A 23,966-nucleotide genomic window follows, 5' to 3' on the forward strand; every position below is an offset into this window, starting at 1 on the left:
GAAAAAAAATATAAGACCTATAAAAATAAACTAGTAAATATTATAAGAACCAGTAAAAGAGATCATTATCATGCACTATTAGAGCAGAATAAAGGTAACACACAAGAAATATGGAAAATACTTAACCAAGTAATCAGAAATAGTCCTAAAAAAATTGATTATCCAGAGTATTTTATCAAAGGCAAAAATACTATTTTGGAAAAAACTGCAGAAATAGCAACTGAATTTAATGAGTATTTTGTCAACATCGGCAGTAACCTAGCAAAACAAATTCCTGATCCAACAGACCTGTTTGAAGTGGATAGATACGTAGAAAAAAACTCCTCCACGATGTTCCTTACTGCAGTAAAACAAGAAGAAGTATCAAATATTATAAAAACTTTTAAAAATAAAAAGTCAACTGATTGCTTTAATATTGATATGACAATAATCAAGCAGATTATAGAATATGTAGTGCGACCTTTCACACACATATGCAACCTGTCATTCAAAGCTGGTATCTTTCCATCAAAAATGAAAATTGCTAAAGTTATTCCAATCTATAAAAGTGGAGAAAAACATCTGTTTACAAATTATAGACCAATATCACTACTAGCACAATTTTCAAAAATATTAGAAAAACTATTTTCTCGCAGACTTGATAGTTTTATACAAAAGCATGCGCTGTTAAGTGAGAATCAATATGGCTTCAGGGAAAAACGGACCACCTCAATGGCAGTTATGGAGTTTGTGGAAGCAATAGCCACTAATATAGACAACAAAGAATTTACTGTTGGGGTTTTCCTAGATCTAAAAAAAGCTTTTGACACAATAGATCACAGTATATTATTGAAAAAACTAGAAAGATATGGCATTAGAGGTGTAGCTTATAAATGGATAAAAAGTTATTTAGAAAACAGATATCAGTACGTGCAACTCAACAATAAAAAAACGAATCAACTGAAAATCACTCACGGAGTACCTCAGGGGTCAGTGCTTGGTCCAAAACTATTCATCTTATATATAAATGATATCTGCAAGGTCTCAAAACTATTTAAATGTGTCCTATTTGCTGATGATACAACTTTCTACTGTTCTGGAATAAATCTGAAACAGCTCCTGACAACCGTAGAAAACGAATTAAACAAATTAAAAAACTGGTTCGACAGAAATAAATTGTCACTTAACCTGAAAAAATCGAAGTCAATTGTTTTTGGCACAAGACCAATCAAACACCAAGCTAAAATTATGGTAAACTCAATTGAAATAGAAAGAGCGTATGAAACCAAGTTTCTCGGATTAGTAATAGACTCAAAACTATGTTGGAAACCACATATCGATAACGTAAAAAGAAAAATAGCCAAGACCGTAGGGATCCTCTGCAAAACCAAGGAAGTGCTAAATAAGAGATCCTTGTACACATTATACACTTCATTATTATTACCATACATGACCTACTGTGTGGAAATATGGGGAAATGCCTGCAAAACAAACACACTCCCTATTCTCAAACTACAAAAAAAAGCAATTCGAATTATTAATAGATCAAAATATACGGAACCCACAAATCCACTATTTATTAAATTAAATACGATGAAATTTTATGACCTGGTTGACTTTAAAATTGCCCAATTAATGTACAAAGCACACAATAACCTGCTCTGCCAAAACATTCAGAAGTTTTTTGAAATTCGAGAAAGCAACTATGAATTAAGAGGTACCAACTTATTCAAAAAACTCAAAACAAGAAAAAACATCAAGCAAAGAAGTGTATCTAGCAAAGGTGTTAATCTGTGGAATAATCTCGAAACGGACCTAAAAATGAGTAAATCGCTTGCTGAGTTCAAAAACAAATTCAAAAAAATAGTACAAACAACCTACACCAATCAGAGTTAAAATGATAAATACTAAACATTAAATATAATGATAAATCAGAACTAAGTTGATAAATAGAGAAAGGTATTGCAATATCCATTATGAATACAAGAGAAAATTGACACAAGAGTGCCAGGGTGAGGATGTATATAATCCCGATACAAACCAAAAGTTGTGAAAATATCACGGTTAAGGGTAAAGTATGAGCCTTAATGGAGACTTCTTATTACTTTTTCTTTTCTGATTGATATAAAAATGATTTAGTAGATATAAACACATAACGGGGTAGGACTAGATAAGTTTTTTTACTTCATCCTACTCCCTTGAACATAATAACTGTGTTGAATGAAGACTGATTTCTTTCTTTTACTTTTTATCTACCTTATTTTCTGTCAAATTATTACTGTATATGTTTTATGTTCAATAAACAAACCAAACCAAATAAATAAACCAGTGAGTGGCCAGTGCAAGTCAATTTAGAATACATTATTGAAACTACTTGAATTATTTATGTACCGTTTCAATAAACCATTAATAGTAAAATAACTTGCCAAAATGCTTGATGATCCTTTCCAAGAACATTCTTCACATATATACACAAAAGAAAGACAACATGGTCTCAATGATATAGTGCGTCATTTTAGCAGTGTTTAGATTGTTTGACTAATTTGCACGTATCAGTGACATGCGGTGAGGTTCATGACTGGTGAGGCACTACTCCTCCCGAGCCAGATCGAAAAACATGAACCCAAATAGGAAGATTAGCTTAACATGCCTTTCAAAGAAGGTAAAAACGGAATTTGTTCTCAAAGCTATGTTTCAATTAATTCCACACTGGACAGAAAAGTGATGACAAGAAAACAAAAGAATATCCAAGGTCAAATTCATAGTTGTTTTGCAGATCTCTTTTAAAAAAAGAACATTCTGGTCTTCACTTACCTATGTGTTTGGTAGCGTAACTGCATGGCTGATGTTTCCAATCTCCCACCCCCCAAAAAAATCTGTGTCACATTAGCATTGCATCGATAATGCACTTACTATGTCACACTCATGCACAGAACAAGCAGAGAAGCAGCGCAATAACGTTTAAAACACACACGCACACGATAGTACTGGTGAAATATAAGTAATGTGGGACAATATCATTGCGATCTGTGGGACCAAGAGGATCAAAACACAGCCAAATAGCATTACCGGCCGGGACCGAGACAAAAAAAGGAGCAGCGGGCTTGGAGGACTGGTAGCAAGCAAGTTGGAGTATCTTGTGAGTGGACTGAATTGTTTACAACTGTTGAACCGTCAACCAAGATAGCATTTAGCAGATGACACAACCACCAGTCACCAGACTGACGAACAATATGTATTTTTTTTTTCTTCTGTTGGAGGAGGAGACCCCCTCCCCTTGCCCGCTCAACGCAACTCCAGTGTCGTCACCACCACGTACAAACACACGTGAAACAAGTGCAATATTTCACGTCTGGTCAGAAAGGAGCATGAAGTGAACATTTGGCGTTGGCGAATCAGAAATTCTGTTTTATTCTTTTCTATTCAATGATACATTCCAACAGCAATAGTTAGACTGCCAACTACTGGCCTGGCAGGAAAACGACAGCATTTCTAGTGGGCTTTGGTCGATTTGCACAAGGAAGTTGCAAATGCACAAGATGCTCATCAAAAATTAGCCCACGGTCGTGCAAACAACCCCAAGATGAAAGTTGCCTGTCATTTAAAACTAAAAGGCTCTTCCAGATGCCAAATATCCTGAGAATGTGAAACGTTTCTGTTCAAATGTTCAAAGACAGGGAGCAAATGGAGTTCACTATTCTGTTAACATAATATATGATAAGATTAATATATCAGGTAGGATGCTCATGCTTTGATACTGTAGGTCACTTGTGTCAAACTCAAGGCCTGGGGGCCAGATCTGGTCCGCCACATCATTTTATTTGACCCGCAAAAGCAAATGTAGTGTGTAACAAGAAACACTGACGAGAAGCCAAATATCATTATCTACGTAATCTATTATTCAGTTAGTTTATGTTTTCCTTTACTAAATTAGAAGTTTATAAATGCTCATGTATTGACTACTCATGTATAGATTTTTAAAAAATGCATATCGTAAATACCTACAACTGCCGTGGTTTACGTACATCTCCTACAAAGATAAATACATGTGAGTAAATCAGAAAATACGACAACTGTTGTGACAGATGTGTCCCGGGCAATAGAGGAGCATGATAAACCTGCCGTGAGGCTGTGTTTAGACTGAACATGTCACGAAATATTCACAAGTTAGCTTAGGTGGGACGTGTTGGCACACGTATGACAACGAGAGAAAATACCAATGAAGGATTCCAGACTGAACAATAAGCGCATGAGTCGGAGTGTTTCTCACAGTGTGGTTTATTCTCCTCGGAATGAAAGCGATCCTGGCTGTGAGGATCGCTTCCACTGTGGCTCAAGTGAACAACAAAATGATCCAAACTGCCCTTCACACAATGCAACCTTTTATACCTCGAAGGGGCAAACAAAGGGACGTGATTAAGGCTTGCTGTACATTGCTGCACTGTGGGAAAGAAATGTAAGCCATTTGGATTGTGCTCGGATGACCTTGGCTCCCTCGCCAAAGCCCTCCGCATAATCACCCCTACTGTGCCGAAGTAATTGTCTCTGTCTGAAATAAATGAGTAGGCTGTGTTTGTACTTCCCAAAGTATTGTCGGTCTAAACGTGGCCTTAGGTGTTTGGAGGGTAATGACAGGCTGCATATGAAAAGGAGGGGTCGCCGCATTTCTCGAACCACCAGTAGTTGCTCTACTACATTTAAAACATCGTAGCTAAAGATACTTTATAAATCCCCTGGGGGGTAATAAAGGGGGACACAAATATTGGGGGGAAAAAAAAGTTCAGCATTTCTGCTATTAGTTACATTCAGAATAATAATCTTCCTTTACAGAAAGTGAAGATAAAGGACGTTTAAAAAAAGTGTCTTGGTTGTATTTTTCACCGGCTCAATCATGTACTGTTTACACACTGACAAATGCTTGGAAGGTTGTGCTTTTCCTGTGAATCCCTGAATTAACTTCTGTGTTGAGGGGAGGCAACCACCTTCTGGCACTATCGAATTGCCATTTGTGCCCATGAGCATGAGTTTCATACAATCCACAATTCCTGAGTAGTTTTGAGGCTGGCTCTGCAGTGCAGCCCTAACCGCTCAATTCTGAAGGCAGTAATACAGTTTTGTGACTGTTTACGAGCACAAAACGAAGAAGCAACTTCCTGTGTTTCTTTGCGTTATTGTTGAACATACACAGGACACCCATCAGTGTGTTTCGATGATGTCAAAGCTTACGTTGAATCTTTTCGATCTGTGCACTCATGCTGCACTCACACTGGCAGATATTCAATACTCAGCTTTTCATTTATATTTGAAAGATTTTTTTTTTCAGTTGACATTGTAAATTTGGAAAGAACATGCAGACGCTGATGCTTTTTTTGCGCATTCCCTTTTCTTCATTTTCTGGAAAGGAGTAACACATTTTTATTTTAGGATTTTGAATAGAATGTGTAATGTGCCCACCACATTTTCATGATCATTCATGATTCATCATTTGAAAATAAAAGCTATTTGGAAGGATTGTGAGCTTTACCCGCCATTCAAACACACTGCTATGACTCTGAATACAACCGGAGGTGAGACGGACTTGTGGGTTGTGGCCCACCAGTCGGTTTCTTCTTCCTCTTTCCACTTGTTTTGAGATGTCACTCTGCGGCCGTCGCGACCAGCCCCTTTTTGGCACCCTGGTGGTAGTGACTCTCCAACTTCCCTGTAAGCGTAAAGGGGGTGAAAGGGAAGGGTGGGAGGAAGGGGAGAGGAAGAGATGAATCAAAACACCATCAAAGGGACAGGGTGACCTTTCTGAGAGCTCAAGGCCCACTGATTAGAGGCAGCCTTGGGTAGACACGGTAGAGAGCGGAGCACCAAGAGTAAGAGAGAGCTAAAAGGCCAACGAGACTCTTTAATCCGTGGCTGAAAGAGATTAGAATACAGCCTTTGTTGGCGGCAAAATAAGGTGTCCTTTAATCTGGTTATAAAGATGTCCAGTACACCCAGTGGTAACATACACCGGAAAGACAAAGAAAGCAGGTCCTATCACAAATTGAAAAACACTCTCCCTGAGCTGGAAAAAGAAATACTTAAATAAAAAATAAATGGATAAACTAATTCACCGGTTGAACCGTGGAATGTTTCCAAGCCTAATATCATCTTAAATTGAATTAATATCAAGATCTTCTTTACGGGGGGAAAATATGTTAGGTTGTATTCCAGGGTGTGACTGACAACTAATGTTGGTAATTATAAGGGATTAAATGTTAGAGACTTGATATGCTTTTAAATGCCACGCTTCAACAAAGAACAAAATGCTGTGCCAATAAAGCAGATGGTTTCCCACCAAGGGTCCGGTAAGGCTTTTTTTTCCTCTGCTACTCTTGGCTACAGCTTGTTAATGGAGCATTTTTGTGTTGGACTACAGAGAAAAGCAACAGACACTTATATTTTTCAGACTATTGCGTTAAAGTGAATCCATCGAAACCACACTTGCTTGAAAATGCATAAAAACGCTTTCATCTAACTGTGTTCACACTTCAATGAAGGATTAACACACACCAGCTGTTCGACTGGAAATGAGCGCTTCGCATACTGTACTTCCATCGATCAACCCTCAGTGTTTTAATGCATATGGATAACAGGAAAACATATCGTAGGTACATTTGCATTTACAGCTTTGAGCCATTAATAGCCCAATTAATTAAATGACCTACCCTTTCAATGTGGACGAATGAAATTGTCCCGAGTCCATCCTCACACTGAATATTCATCAGCTATTTGCGAGTGCAGTGCACTTGCGAACTGCCTGAAATGCCAAAGTCTGTGAGCCGAGCGGTACACGATTGTGTAAGAACAAATATGGAAGATACAGCAGAGCAAAAATAGGCATGAGGAGTTGAGTTCAATGAGCATAGGGATTGTGCGCCATTAATACAGCCATCTCTGCAGTGCGACCCCGGTCCCTCTGTTGTTTGTTTGGCAACCAACTTCCACCTTCACTGGCAACTGTCGATAGCCGCTAACGGACAGCCACGGAAGGAAGCATTTCTGGCCATGGAGTGACATCTCCTACGTCTACCAAACACTTAACAGATGCCCTTCTAAAGACTGCATGGCCATGACTTTTGTGCAGTGCTGCCTGATGAAGCGCGTCGGCGAATTGGGCTCGTATGATGACAAGAGTGACTGAGAAAGGTTCTGGGATGCCACTGCACAACAAGCTGCATGTGCCACTGTTTGGGGGGAAAAACATCAACTGGTCTATAAAATAAATACAATTTGAAAAAAAATCCACCTGTGTGACCTCTTGGCAAATATCCCATGTTATAATGCAGAGACACATGGCTATTAAGAGGGAGTGGACCAATGTACAGTATGTACGAATGTTGTTTTATGGTTACATTTAGCTGTTGCAGATTGTAATTAGGTTCATTTTGTCGTCAGGAAATGACGGTGTCTCGGCAAGTATAATGGTGTGTAGTTGATGGGCATTTTTCTGCAGTTTTGTTGTGTACAGTGAAATGCTTTCCTTCTACCCAACAATTATAGGAGGACATTTGTAGTCAAGTGAGCACACAGAGTGGTCGACACACATACTGCACTTGGGGAGCAATCTGTTATTTTCCCTGCAATAATCTGAATAATGATTGCAATTAAAAAAAAAATTGAATAAAAACTTCAGGGGATTTGGCCAGCTCGCGAAATGCCGTAAAACTATGACCAGGTCATCATTCTTAAAAAAATGCAGATTGTAAAAAAACACTGAAGTCTTGTGAAGCTGCTATTCAGAGAATTTGGGGAAAACAAGACAATCGACACACCAACAGTGGATTGAGCCATGACAGTAAATGATTTCAAACAGCAGTAAGCAATACATAGCGGAAAGGTGATACCTAAATGCAATTCATACATTCGCGGGATAGTCTATATGTGGGCTAATCATCCTGTCTATGTCAAGAATGAACAGAGCAGGATATCATCACCGAGCATATGTTAAGTGCACCTGCTCAAACTGTTTAGCACATTGCCATTTAAACGCCATAAAACAGTAGCCTTACATTGTTTTGTCAATTTGCGACGGTTATAAAATGTTAAAATCACTTTGAGAACATTTGTCGGGAGGAACATAGCAGATTTTATGATGTTGCTGCTGAAAAGTATGCGCATTTACTGCCGAGTAAATAACCACTGCTGCTGGATTTTGGATCAGCTGTCTTGGCTCCGGGGTTAAGTGTCCGATCGGATAACTGTCGTGTGCATCACTGTGAAACACAGCCATTGTGTTGTCCAACACTGACGTTAGCTGGCTGTTTTCGCCGTGGCTGACCCAAGGGAAAAAATTACATGGGCAAGGGTGGTGATTCTCACTTGTGCTCGCCCCCTTCATGTTGTCAAGCTATGGACCGACTCAGTGGGGAGGGGCGGAATGAACAAGTTGCCTGATAGAAGTGCTGTTTGCTCACCATTTCTAAGACTTGTGAATGGCTGTCAGTCAAAGTGGTTTGTTACCACGAAGAGCTGCTGAGCTGTGGAAATAGCTCACTGAAATATGACAAAATGCCCTAAAAAAAAGAAAGCTGACTAAGACTCAAATGTAGAACGACACGCATGAGCATCATTCTGCTCATGTATTTGAGAGGCAATAAATATTAGATGTTAAGAGCTCATTAACTGAAGAGAGCCACTTTATGATAAAAGAACTAAAGGTATGTATGCAAACATGACACTCCTGCAATGGAGCAAATCAGCACATTGCCTCATAAACCAAGAAGAAAAATAAAAACGATGGGCTGCGGCATGAGAATTAACCAGGGAAGGTTTTTTTTGTTTGTTCTCTCATTGCTTCTATATACAGTCAAACCTCGGTTTTCGACCATAATCCGTTCCAGAAGGCTGTTTGAAAACCGATTTGTTCGAAAAGCGAAACCACGCTCTGAACACGTCTCCTCACAATGGAAAGCGACACGAGATAGTGTCACTTCCTCGTCTACCCGAGAAAGCGTCACTTCCTCGTATAAGGAGGCGAGAGGAGTCAAGTGGTGCATTGAAGTGCACTCAGTTTGTTCGAGAACCGAAATTCGGTCGTCATCCAAGGCATAAAAAAACTTGAAATTTTTGGTCGAGAACCAATTCGGTCGAGAACAGAGACGTTCGAAAAACGAGGTTTGACTGTAGGTCTATAAAGGTTTCAATAATTATATAGCTTCAAAAGAAATGCTAAATTCATGAAATGTAAATGTAAAACCGGTTAAACTGCCCAGGTGTATTTTAAATCCAATTTGATGAACATCATGTATGACACAAGCAAGATCAATGCGGCTAGAGTAAAAAACAAAAAACAAACCAAAAATTGTAATCTCAGGATATCCTGGAACTATGTAGTGTCTTTAAGTAAAAAAATGGTCTTGCCAACCTACAACATTTTTTTGTATGACGGTAAACTACATCTACACTCTAAACCACTGTTTTTCAAACCCTGTGCCGCGGAACACCAGCCGTGGAAAATGATCCATTACCTGTGCCGTCTACCACTTGGCAGAGTAATCGTGTCGTACTCTTCTACACCAGCCAGCTAAAAAGATTGAAAAACACTGCTCTAAACTAATAGTTTTGAGATACAGTATTGGATTGACAATGCTAACCATTGGTTTCGGGCGTATCTGGCATTGTGTGTCTCCTAACCGGCAATTTGCTTTTGCGAAATGTTTTTTTCATTGTTTTGATCAAAATATAGTACAATATTGACATTTTATCGAGATCACTTCAACAGATTCAGTTGCTCCATTTCATGTAAAGGTTATTTGAGATGAGTGGTGATTCAGATTGTGAAGGTTACGGTGGCAAGTAGTTTCTTTCAAGGTGAATTGATTTCTCTGCACAACTGCACCCAGAGCCACAAAATACAAAGGTCTTGTGAGCTCTAAAAACAAGGAAGACAAAATGGCACTGCAGAATCAGAGATCACCCAAAATAAGCATGCACCTTTAATGTTGTTTGCCGTAATATACATAAATACTCAACTATAATAAGGCTGCATTCTTTTTTTTACATTGCAATAAAACCGTACACATAAACCTTCAATAAATATGAACAACATCACTTGGAGTTGGAGCACTTTACCGGTTTCATGAACGTACAGTATTCAGCTACCTTACAAGCAAGGTCAGTCTGCCTGTGAGGATGAATATCGTTAATGGTTCTGAAGCGGCCGAGGGACAAAGAGATTGAGGTGTGGAGGAGAGAGGCTCGGGAAGACAGCAGGAGAGCAGGAGACAGGGTGAAGTATAAAAGGCCGGCCCATCGATTGCCCGAGATAATTTCCCATTGATTGCTGCACTGCTTGGAGTTTGCTAGATAAGGAGGCCATAAAAAGAGCACAGGTTGTCTCCATCATCAAGATGGTACAACAAGCTCTTGAACACAGATGCTCATTCAGACACCGGAACAACGTGTAACATATTTGCTAATTAATTCTCATTGCGTATCATCGAGGTTGAAAGCTAATTGATGCTGCAAACCATACTCCCATGAGAACTCTTGGGCGGTCATGAGGAAAATATTTATCAATGCTACATTGATATTGACATTGTCAGTGACATTATTAACACATGAGACCGCCATAAATATATATATATACACCGTATTTTCACGACTATAAGGCGTCATTAAAAGTCTTAAATTTTCTCCAAAATGGACAGGACGCCTTATGGTGTGGAGCGTCTTTTGTATGCGCTGAGTTCCGAAATCTGACTGACAGCCGACACGCTGTTTATATAGAGAAAAGGCGGAAGTGACTGTGGCCAGGCATGCGGGAAAGAAGTCGGCCAATCAGGGAAGGGGGGGCGTGTATATATACATATATGGAGAGGGAGAGAGAGAGAGAGAGAGAGAGAGAGAGGACAGGCAAGCTGGGGAGCAGTCCGCCAATGGTGAAGGGTGGGCGTGTAAGTGGACGCGAAAGGGATGCCGCAAGCAGGTACCAACACCTGTATCGAGTGTGGCAATGTGCATTGTTGCAAAACAACTTCGGTTTGGGTTTCTAAGAACCCCCGAAAATAAATTCTATAAAGAGAGACGCCTACGAAGCTCAGTTCAAATTTAAAGCCACCGGTTATGCTTTTGGCATGTGTGCCCATCTCACAGCAGCGGTGAAAAAACAAGTCAAGCAAATGAACTCTGAGTTTGCAGTTATTCCCGGAGGCTTGACTAAAGAACTCCAACCGCTGGACATTGGCATCAACCGGGCGTTCAAAGTAAAGTTGCGAACGGCATGGGAACAATGGATGATCAATGGCAAACACAACTTTACAAAGAGTGAGAGGCAGCGCTGGGCGAGTTACGCCACAATACCCAACAACGAGAGGGAACGCAGCGTTTTTGATGGATTACAGTACTTGCACAATTGTTCAATTCTTTCTACACACACACACGCTGCCACCATGTTTCGCTCTGTTCTTTACTTTCAAATGTGGGAAAGCTTCACACGAGAGAAATGTTGACTTTGCTGTTGCTGCTCCTTCTTTCCGCTCAGCAATGCGTAGCAACTCACACTAGCATGTGATGCGTTCAATGACAACTGGGATGTGCAGTCCTCTGCTTCTGATACAGAGGATGAGGACTTTGATGGATTTCTGGGTGATGATTGATCGAAAAACGTGAGAACATTGTACGATGGCTAAATAAAATACACCCGAACTCAGTTCTGCTTTCGTTGCCTTTTTAAAAATGTGTTTTTAGCTTGTATCTGTATGTCTTCGCATGCTACCGTATGCTTCAAGCTAACGTGTTAGCGTGCGCCCATGCATGCCGTATGTTTAAGCTGGCGTATGTTTTACCACTGTAAAACTGCGCCCATTGGTACAGTGCAGTCTGTCTATGTGTAAAATACAGAAATGTCACCCATTAATGAGACTGCGCCCAACCGTACGGTGCGACGAATAGTCATGAAAATACTGTGTATATGTATGTGTGTATATATATATATATAAAATATACACACACATATACATATATATACAATGACAACACAATGACACTTTTTGTGTCATTGTGTTGTGATTTTCCAACAGCAAGGCAATGTTTGATGTTTGTGTCACTTGCTTTCAGATAAAACATGCACTAGCATTACTCTGTGTCCCTTGTATTCTTTGTTTAATTCATTAGTGTTTCGTTGACACAAACGAACAAACCTGTCAATGTGCTACCAACACACAAAGCGATAGAAGCATAAGCCAAATCGGAGTTCACCATTCTGAGCTGAACGAAACTGAAGTAATGGCTTAATTGAATATCGATGATATTTCATTTAAAGACTCGAGGGCGGGTGGAACATCTAATAGGATTTTTCTTATTTAGAGAATGAATGTCTAAAATAAATACATAAATAAATATATATGTGTGTGAGTGCACGCACGCATATGCAAATATCTCTCGTGAGTACTTAAGAGACAAGATTATGTAGGCGTGAGTATCTCAAAATACAGTGCCAGCTGCTCTCAAAAGAACACAGCTCTTTGACAGTTTTCTTTTTCTGACACTAAACCTCCAGCTAATGGAGTTTGGAATGTGAAACCAAGCTGATGACACTCTTGTGGATGTGAATATAAACCCTGGAAGCCACCAGACAACAACAAAACAGTGAGTGGAAAGCCCCCCGCTTGGATTCCCATCTTGCTGTTAGTCACATCTAATTTAGATTTCCTTCCTAAGCTTGCGAGTGAGTTCATTTACAAATGGATAGAGAAGGTGCTGTTTGAGCCTTGTTTGCATGCTGTTTGCAAGAGCTTTGGGAGAAGCATGAACCATGCGTCCCGCTGTAGAGGAAACCGCCTCTCTGCATCTTTGGGTCTCTCCAAACCTCGACGCCTGAAGCTGTTTTTACAGAGTGCAATGGCTGAGTGATTTCTCCAACCAACAGTGGGCTGTTGAAATGGTTTAGTCACGCACATGACAGCTCGTCACCACTCACAGGAGAACCAGTGTCTGACAAGTCATGGAAAGAAAAGGTGTTGCTGCTTGCTGGGTCCAAGTAGTGGAGTAGTGATGACATTATGATGGCTGGAATATGTTACTGCTCATGCAAATAACAGCTTCAGCCATATATGTTTAGTGTTTTGCTTTTGAAAGGAAACTTGAAGGATTTTATATTCCCTGTCAATCACCAAACAATACAGAGGAAAATATTTTTCCCCAGTTTTTAAAGGTTTAACATTTATTATTATTCACATTTTATGATTTTGTAATAGCTCTACTGTAATCGCACTCAAGTACATTCAGGTTCATTACCATATCGTGCCCTTTGCCGGAGGATAATAACTGCTCCTTCAACTGTAAGGGCAGCATCCTAAGGCAGGAAGAGCCTGCTGCAACCCCATTAACACGGGATAGCAGTACAAAAGGCTTTAGGTACGGGATTCTGTATTCAGAGGGGAATAACACAAGATCGTAAAGGGGGGCTGTGCTTGTTGTGCTCCATTTGCTGTTCCTAGCTGGAGCACACGTAGGCCAAGCCTACGTTTTCATTAAACAGTGCGTTTAATGAAAACCGTTACGTTAGGAACTTGGATGAAGAAAAAGAAGCCTACTGTTTGTAGCTCTGTCAGTTGTACCAAAAAGTTCCACCTGTCTTAAACTGTGAAGCGCATCAGCATGACTGCTACAAGGAGAGATGTGGCTTGACATTTAATACTGGCTGGCACAGATGAATGTCATGCAAGCTTAACTTCTGTACAATTTGGAAAATAAAAATACTAACCTCAGAAAAATATTACACTTCAAAGTAAGAAAACTGCTCGAACAGTATACAACAATACTAAAGTGCATCTCCTTAATTTTCATGATGTTTGGGGGGGAAATCACACAGTTTTAATGCCTTTTGAATAAGGTTAAGTTTAAGTTACCAAATCTGTTTAATTGCTTGATTAAGGGCTGTTGTCCAATAACGGCAAACTTAAAATTTGTCTTGGGCAAATTACATAATTGGGGGGTTTAAAATTGTATTTTTCATCCGGCTAGCTTTAAGTATATATGGAACTATGCCACATAAAAGTAACAAACAAGATGACAGGGCCGCGCGATGCATTGGTTTCTCAAGCTACCAGAATGAAGCCCCTTTACAAAGACGTCAAAGACAATTTTAGTGCAGAGGGTTCAATGTCAACATCTATGTTGAAAAGTACTCTCATATCCTTCGAAATGAGCGAAAGATACGCAGCATGGGAAGCAACCAACAACAGGGAGCATTTCTCCCAGTAACAACAGCGGGGTAAACATGCTGACCGACAAGCTCAGCTAAAGGTTAGCAAGATACCGACACCATCAATCTTCCATGTGAATATTGCACCGAGACCATCACAGCCTACCCAAATGCACGTCGACACCGGAGTGAAAATTATTTCGCTTTGCGAGAACGAAACTGTATTGTTGCAATAGTCTGGGCCATTTACAACCCTTTACCTGAATGTGTACAGTGCATTGCTACACATCATCGCAACACAGCGCCGAGGTATTTCAGTGAATAACTCATTAACAATGGCAAAGAGCAGTTAATGGGACAATCAACAATGCCTTACAATGGCTGACTGGCAACTCAGCATTCCATAAATGACGTCATTCAGCGGAGATTGACGACCAAACGAAATTTTGTTAAGTACATTGCTATGGGTCGAACTATGAACCAGGGTGGCTTGCATTAAAAAAAAAAAAAACATGAATGAAAGTATGCTTGAAATAGTTTTAGCCAAGTTTACTTCATACCTGACCTTTAAGAAATATGAGAAGATTTCATAAGCAGTTTATACAGCAATGCCTGGCTAATGTCAGGTATATGACAATGAATAAGAGCAAAATGTGACTTTAAAGTGTGTCTACCCAGTTACCAGCTTCAGAGAGCAAATTGTTGACTTTTTCACAACAAAATATCCACTGAGGTCAACTATTTTTTTTTTAAATAATCACACCAGAACCATATGCACATGCATCAAAGTTGGTCAAAACTACCACTCAAAATCCGCATTTTCTATTTGTTTACTGGAAAGGCAGTGAGTCCTGAATAAATTCGAATGTGCCGACAAAGACGGAATAGTCCAAAAAATGAAAAATACATTTTGATCATAATGGTAAATTGGGTGCACCCGAATGGATAATATGTTGTCCATAGTGTTCATTTAGACCAATTTTAAATCCATTCTCTTGTTTAATACCAACCATAAACTGGTGATATGCTAATGTTTATTTTAATATTTCCATTTCCATGCTCAGACGGTGTGGGGAAACCAACAACGAGTAAACCAAAGCACTTGATAAACTGCCTAGCTGGGCGTTATTGACTGACTGCTTAACAATTGATTTTAATGCTCATTTGAACGCAGCACACTTTCCAGGTATGCACTCCCGACATACATACAGTAATAATTATAACAAGTTCTGTGGTTTCCTCTGATCTGGGGGGGCGTGAAGGTAACTAGAAAAATGACTTTGGAAGGGGGGTGGAGAGAAAAATGACGTTGTAAGCTATATACTAGTTAGCATATTGGTGTGACTCGTTCTGACTTGAATTCGAAAAATCCGATTCTGGTAATGTGCCAGTTCACTTCTCTAGTCGAGTTGCCATCGATTCGTGCACGGTCCTTGTCAATACTGTCTCTGGCTGAGTGTCCCATCAAACCAACATCAATTGTACGAAGAGAGAGCGAGAGAGAGAGAGCGAGAGAGAGAAATAAATAAATAAATAAACAAACAAACAACTAAATAAGAAAGAAACTATCAGGACTAAAATGAAACAAAACATTAATTAACAGGACCAAAACAGTATTTTGGCTCAATTATGTACATGACTACTGACAATTATTTCCAATTGGAGATGACAAACAAACGAAAAACAAACAAAAAAAAAACCACATACAGGCTGAAAGGAGGTTGACGGAGATACATACAATTCTGATGTCAGACAAAATGGTCAAAATTTGTACAGCATTCAAATCATATTGAATTCAATCTTTGAATAACTACCTGTCATGACCTATGAAAAACAAAAAACAGGAAGCCAACAAATAAGTATGAATATGGAAAAGAAAATAGATTTTTGTTTTGAGGAAGTCTGAAAGTGGTTGTGATTCTGTGTTTGTTCTTCCTAAAATACACAGAGAATACAGTTGAATATAAAAAAATGAACAGATGGATGCTCCTTCTGGAAGCCATGTGTTACACGTCCTACATTGTCAGGGCACCATTGATGTTTGGTCCTTCATTTGGAAGAGTGTTATTTGCAAACACACACACAAACACACGCGCGCGCGCACACACACACACACACACACACACACACACACACACACACACACACACACACACACACACACACACACACACACGCACACGCACACGCACACACACAGGTGATTGGTTTCCTTGAGCATATTATCTGCAGGAACTGAACAAAATGGTCAATTGGTTACTCTGCGCTGAAATTACTTTGGTCCAACATTCCATATCAGGGAGCAAGCTCTCTATGTAATCCTGAGTCATTGTTCAAAGAGAGGCAGAGCTTAAATATTACTCTGTTGCTATACTGCCACAAAGTGCCTTTTAATACAACCCCTCACCTGTACAATAACAAGTAAAGCAGAAATGCTAACAACGGAAAGGTTCCTGATGAAAAAGAAATCCTTACCTTACTGAATTTGATGTAGGTGTACCTCATTTTTAACGAAACTGTTCTGCGTTTTTTTTAATGAAGAGTTCCCCAAGAGTCGTGATTTGACTTAATTAACAGTTGAATTCAGCTTTGGAACAAACAAAATATTGCATTGATTTATTGAATCCATTCATTTGCTTCTTTATTTTATTTGGCCAGTATAAGCGTTTAATTATTCACAGAATGTACAAAAAAATATTGATGGTCATAAGATGATGTCAATGCCACTTTTGTCACTTTCATGAACAGTGGGTAGGCATACTCAAGTCCTAATGTCAACATCATTCCAGTCAGAGAAAAATAATCAAGGTTAGATTGTTTTTCAAAAGACATACTGTACACACTCAAGTAAATTACTGACTCGCTGTCATTAGTAGCAGTAGTATTAGTAGGATTAGAAGCAGTCCAAATCTTAAATACAATACTCTTAAAGCAATCATAATATTGCGACAATAATTCAACCCTCTCTGACAGCTCTTAATAAGTATTCGTTTCATTCCCTCTCACTAACTCAGACACTTTGGGGTCTACTCTAAGCCCAAATGTAATCAGTGCAAAGTCGGTTGCAAATATATTCAGATATGAAGTGTTCATCATTGATTGGTTCAGCTTGTACTGAAGCAAGTAAGAGAGGAAGTGGTAATGACTACTAAGACTCAAATACGGATTATGGAGAAAAAAAAACAACTAATGTTCTGTACATACTGTACATATACTGTATATTCAGAGGACAAAGAGATATTTACAAAAGGCAAACAAAACTGTTCAGTTTGTGCACTCTAATGATGTTGGCCAAGTGCTCTCAGCCTGACACGATAGTGATGTTGATGGGGAAACATGGTCCAAGTGACCACAACAAAAAAGCAAAAATCCGGGCAGTATTCCAGGTGATGTATTCCTTTTACATTAACTTCTGTCAAAACTTCTCCAGTTACACCAATGACTTGTCACCAAACCCAAGCTGTTTGACTGAATGTTGTTTAATCTGCTGTTACTCACGGCAAATTAGGCATGTCTGTATGACAAAAAAAAAAAAAAGAACTAATAAAATGACTGTGTATAATCAAAGAGTCAAACCAGAACCAGCAATGTGGAAATACCAGCTCGAAGCCAATTGGATCCAGATTTGAGGACTTCCAGCTGTTTTTGAATGTCTGTGGAAAAATAATAAGACTTTTCTTGTTACACTTAACTTGGAAATGAGAAAACTGAAAAAATAAATGTCTGGGTTCCATCTCTTTTGGAGAAAATGTTCTTCCTAATGTGAGCATAATGCACGAATAAAAATAATCATTGTTTCCGAAACTAAAAGCAGATGTTTGCAAATGTCTTCTTCCGATTAAACAGAGGAGGAGACGTCTTCTTAAATGAGACTTTCAATGTTAGCGTAAACAGTCTGGTGGCGCTTTGGCAGGGCCAACCAACTCTGTGAAATATTGCAACCAGGTAGCTCAAAGTGAAAGAACAGAAACCACTGAAAACGGTTGTTCATTACGTCAATGAATTAAATTACTTTTGGGGTTATTTGTTTCATATTGTGACTCACACTCAAAAAGTTACCAGATTTCGCCATGTACGTTCTTCAAACGTCATATTCCATTTGCTGTTTTGAAGCGTTTTTAATGTGTTTTCCCTGTGATGTTTCTTTTCCTGGCTTGTGGTGCAACATGCAAACTTAACATTGCATTCATTTCCACACAGTAGGTCATATATGGTAATAATAATGAAGTGTATAATGTGTACAAAGATCTCTTATTTAGCACTTCCTTGGTTTTGTAGAGGATCCCTACGGTCTTGGCTATTTTTCTTTTTACGTTATCGATATGTGGTTTCCAACATAGTTTTGAGTCTATTACTAATCCGAGAAACTTGGCTTCATACGCTCTTTCTAGTTCAATTGAGTTTACCATAATTTTAGCTTGGTGTTTGATTGGTCTTGTGCCAAAAACAATTAACTTCGATTTTTTCAGGTTAAGTGACAATTTATTTCTGTCGAACCAGTTTTTTTAATTTGTTTAATTCGTTTTCTACGGTTATCAGGAGCTGTTTCAGATTTATTCCAGAACAGTAGAAAGTTGTATCATCAGCAAATAGGACACATTTAAATAGTTTTGAGACCTTGCAGATATCTTTTATATATAAGATGAATAGTTTTGGACCAAGCACTGACCCCTGAGGAACTCCGTGAGTGATTTTCAGTTGATTTGTTTTTTTATTATTGAGTTGCACGTACTGATATCTGTTTTCTAAATAACTTTTTATCCATTTATAAGCTACACCTCTAATGCCATATCTTTCTAATTTTTTCAATAATATACTGTGATCTATTGTGTCAAAAGCTTTTTTTAGATCTAGGAAAACCCCAACAGTAAAATCTTTGTTGTCTGTATTAGTGGCTATTGCTTCCACAAACTCCATAACTGCCATTGAGGTGGTCCGTTTTTCCCTGAAGCCATACTGATTCTCACTTAACAGCGCATGCTTTTGTATAAAGCTATCAAGTCTGCGCGAAAATTGTTTTTCTAATATTTTTGAAAATTGTGGTAGTAGTGATATTGGTCTATAATTTGTAAACAGATGTTTTTCTCCACTTTTATAGATTGGAATAACTTTAGCAATTTTCATTTTTGATGGAAAGATACCAGCTTTGAATGACAGGTTGCATATGTGCGTGAAAGGTCGCACTACATATTCTATAATCTGCTTGATTATTGTCATATCAACATTAAAGCAATCAGTTGACTTTTTATTTTTTTAAGTTTTTATAATATTTGATACTTCTTCTTGTTTTACAGCAGTAAGGATCATCGTGGAGGAGTTTTTTTTCTACGTATCTATCTATTTCAAGCAGGTTTGTTGGATCAGGAATTTGTTTTGCTAGGTTACTGCCGATGTTGACAAAATACTCATTAAATTCAGTTGCTATTTCTGCTGTTTTTTCCAAAATAGTATTTTTGCCTTTGATAAAATACTCTGGATAATCATTTTTTTTAGGACTATTTCTGATTACTTGGTTAAGTATTTTCCATATTTCTTGTGTGTTACCTTTATTCTGCTCTAATAGTGCATGATAATGATCTCTTTTACTGGTTCTTATAATATTTACTAGTTTATTTTTATAGGTCTTATATTTTTTTTCTGCTTCTTCAGTTCTGAATTTTAAAAACAATTTATATAAATTGTTTTTCTTTTTACATGCGTTTTCTATGCCTTTCGTTATCCATGGCTTACTTGGGTCTTTATACTTTTTGGAAACTTTAGTTAATGGAAAATGTTTATCATATAAGGAGATTATGGTAGACTGAAATACTTCAAACGCTGTATTTGGGTCTTCGTTTGAGTAGACCTCGGTCCAGTTTTGTTTTTCTAGGTCTCGCTTAAAGGCATTGATGGAACATTGGGTTCTTAGTCTTATTTCTGTTATACGAGTTGTTGATTTAGCTTTTCTATCGAAATAATTATGAAAAACTGCAAAAACAGGTAGGTGGTCACTTATGTCATTAATGAAAAGTCCATTTTATGATCAATCTTATTTATAAATATGTTATCTATTAATGTGGCCGTGTCAACTGTTATTCTGCTAGGTTTCAGGATTACTGGGAAAAAGCTGTTGCTGTACATAGTATTTATGAAGTCAGTTGTTTTTTTGTGTCTATTTGGGTTTAATAAGTCAATGTTAAAGTCACCACATATTATTCGTGTTTTCTTATCGTTGTAGTAACTGAGCATATCTGTTAGTTTTTTATTGAATGTGTCAATACATGTTCCTGGTGTCCTATAGATGCAGCTTATGATGATATTTGATGCCTTTTTATTGTGTATTTCAATGGTTAGACATTCCATTAGGTTTTCTATTGTGTTTGTCAATCTCTCGATTTTACTGCATTTAAGTGCTTTGTCTGCATATATTGCAACCCCCCCTCCTTTTTTGTTTTCTCTATTAGTTGCAAACATTTCATAACCTTCTATTTCCATTTCAGTTGTTTTATCTTCATCAAGCCAAGTTTCTGATATGGCAATTATTTTAAATTTATTGAATTTAGTCAGGTATTCTTTAATTTTTGTGAAGTTTTTATAGAGACTTCTACTGTTTAAGTGTATTACCGAAAGTGCATTTTCCAATTTTATATTAGTGTTGAATTGTTCATCCAGGTAATAGTCAGAGTTTGTTACCCTTTGTTTGTTGTTGAAGAAGTTATTGTCTGGGTCCAAATTGTTCTCGGGATCGAATGGCTTATAGTCAATATCTTCAAAGGGTTGGAAATTCATGTTTTTGGGATGTGAATTTCCCGCTCCCACGTGGTCGTCGTTGGCTCCCTCACAGCCGTCGTTGGTTCCCTCGCTGCCGTCGCTCGCTCTCTCGCCATCATCACTGGGTCCCTCGTGGTCGCTGGCTCCCTTGCGGTCGTCGCCGACTCCCTCACGCTCGCCGGCTTCATTATTATTACCATATATGACCTACTGTGTGGAAATACAGGGGAATGCCTGCAAAACAAACACACTCCCTATTCTCAAACTACAAAAAAAGCAATTCGAATTATTAATAGATCAAAATATACGGAACCCACAAATCCACTATTTATCAAATTAAATACGATGAAATTTTATGACCTGGTTGACTTTAAAATCGCCCAATTAATGTACAAAGCACACAATAACCTGCTCTGCCAAAACATTCAGAAGTTTTTCGAAATTCGAGTAAGCAACTATGAATTAAGAGGTACCAACTTATTCAAAAAACTCAAAACAAGAACAAACATCAAGCAAAGAAGTGTATCTAACAAAGGTGTTAATCTGTGGAATAATCTCGAAACGGACCTAAAAATGCTTGCTGAGTTCAAAAACAAATTAAAAAAAAATAGTACAAACAACCTACATCAATCAGAGTTAAAATGATAAATTCTAAACATTAAATATAATGATAAATCAGAACTAAGTTGATAAATTGAGAAAGGTATTGAAATAACCATTATGAATACAAGAGAAAATTGACACAAGCGTGCCAGGGTGAGGATGTATATAATCCCGATACAAACCAAAAGTTGCAAAAATATCACGGTTAAGGGTAAAGTATGAGCCTTAATGGAGACTTCTTCTTACTTTTTCTTTTCTGATTGATATAAAAATGATTTAGTAGATATAAACACATAACGGGGAAGGACTAGATACGTTTTTTACTTCATCCTACTCCCTTGAACATAATAACTGTGTTGAATGAAGACGGATTTCTTTCTTTTTACTTTTTTTATCTACCTTATTTTCTGTCAAATTATTAGTGTATATGTTTTATGTTCAATAAACAATAAAATAAAAAAACATCTCTCTCGAATGCACAAACGTTTTTACATTTCCATGGAAATCGGCCAATCGTCATTGGTGGCCAATTGATCAGAACACCACTATCTATTTTATATTACAATTTTTTATGTTTACTTCTCATGTACTTTATATATATACTGTATGTAGCGATAGCCAGAGAGAGGGAGAGAGTGAGATAGAGAGACAGAGCGCTATTTAAAGACACAAGCATACATTTTTTTGTTCCACACCATACTAATGACAATTCTTGCTGCAGTTTTGCTCCATCCATCCATTTTCTACCACTTCTTCAGGGTCAGGTTGCCATGTCAGCAAAAAAAAAGGCACAAAAGCCTAGACTTTCCTCTCCTCAGTCAGTTTGCCCATCTCTTCTATGTCCTAGGTTTTCACTGGAGCCTCCCTCCCATTGGCTCATGTCCGGGAAACCGTGGCTGGGCAGATTCCAGGAGGCATTCTAACAAGATGCCAAAGCCATCTCATCTGGCGATTTTCAATGTAGAGGAGCAGCATCTCTACTCTGAGCACTTCTCAGATGACCGTGCTTCTATGGAGGAAACTCATTTCCGCTCATGACAATAGTTGACATTTGGGAACATATCAATGAAAAAGAGTCTTTCGTCCACAACGCACAGGTACAGTGTCATGAAAAAATACTTGCCCCCTTCCTGATTTTTAGATTCTTTGCATATTGATCACACTGTAAGATTTCAGTTCATCAACCCAATTTTAATATAACACAGAGACAACCAAGTAAATACAAAACATAGTTTCTACATGTCAATTTATTTTGACAGACCAAAAAATCCAAACCTATGTGGAAAAGTACAGAGTCCGATAATTCAATTCATCATTGGAGGGTTTTTTCTTAGCCATGCTTTGACTGATCCCTCAGCCAGTTAAATTCACATGAACCGAAATACATTTTGTATTTTATGTCCATGTACACCTTGCCATTCACATTTAAACAACATTACCATGACAAAAACGTCTGAGAATGATATACTATCAGAACGGACGCACAGGCAATTCTCCTGATGCTAATAAGGTTGGACCTAAGTCAAACATTTCTTGGATCCTCAAGAACTTCAAAGAGAGAGGTTCACTTTTGTGAATAAGGTTATAGGATGCCCAAGAAAGTCCATCCTAAACCAGAACCGTGACGCATGCCTCTTAAAGTTGACTCAGTTGCAGGATTGGGGCACCATCAGTTGAGAACATGGTCAGGAATAGGAGCAGACAGGTGTGGGTAATTTCCAATTGGAATGACATGAAGGTCAGGAAAGAAGCCAATTCTCTCCAAGAGATATATTAGCAACAGAATGATATTGTGCAAAAGATGCAGATTATTTGAATCCTGATGAATATTTTGAGGTAAATTCATTTTCTCGGATTAATTCCCTTTCCTGGGAATTTGAGAGAAAAAAGGATCAGCAAAACACAAATTCGCCACCCCTCCAAGGACAGTTTGGTAACAAACAGTGACTTTTTGAGAATGACAGAGCACCTTGCGTTCAGGCAAAAGAAACAAAGCATTTAACATTTTTGGTCCATGGCCAACAAACCACGGAAAACAATACTTTTGGCCATAGCTATAGTATCTATTATTCATGCACACTTGCCATCTGCATTGAACCTCTCATTATCAGTATGGGTGTTCACATGGCACACATTTGCTCCGGTGCTGCACCGATGTATTTTGTTGCGATATATTTTACACCGGAGCAAATTTTGTGGAGCGGTCACACGTACAAAGCCGCTGAGCGTGTTAACTCCGGCGTAGCACCGGTGCAGCCCCACTTGCGGTCACACGACAGTTTCTGCAGCGGAGCAAAACGAACAAAGAGCTGTCGTGTTTTTCTTTTTAAAACATACACAACTCAAGCAACTACTGGACAGGCATGTTCTCCTTCTCGGTCTCCGTGCCTTCTGCTCGAGAGGCGTTCAATGACCGCTCACGAAAACATAAATCAACGATGACTTCAATGACACT

At 38.5% G+C, this 23,966-nt stretch overlaps 1 protein-coding gene across 4 annotated transcripts in view; it reads right to left on the bottom strand.

The window, feature by feature from the left end:
• Positions 1-4,239: 4,239 nt before the first annotated feature.
• trip4 (thyroid hormone receptor interactor 4) overlaps positions 4,240-23,966 on the bottom strand; it is a 95,495-nt gene continuing 75,768 nt past the window's right edge. For 2 of the 4 annotated variants that reach the window (XM_052063140.1, XM_052063145.1), the window contains exon 13: positions 10,045-10,313. In XM_052063140.1, coding sequence (XP_051919100.1) covers positions 10,060-10,313 — 254 coding nt within the window. In that variant the 3' untranslated portion in view covers positions 10,045-10,059. Of the gene's footprint in view, positions 5,681-10,044; positions 10,314-23,966 lie in introns of those variants that run through there. The other 2 variants (XM_052063143.1, XM_052063144.1) reach the window with 2 other exon arrangements.

The sequence above is a fragment of the Hippocampus zosterae genome, chromosome 4, assembly GCF_025434085.1.
Source record: "Hippocampus zosterae strain Florida chromosome 4, ASM2543408v3, whole genome shotgun sequence".
Taxonomy (NCBI): domain Eukaryota; kingdom Metazoa; phylum Chordata; class Actinopteri; order Syngnathiformes; family Syngnathidae; genus Hippocampus; species Hippocampus zosterae.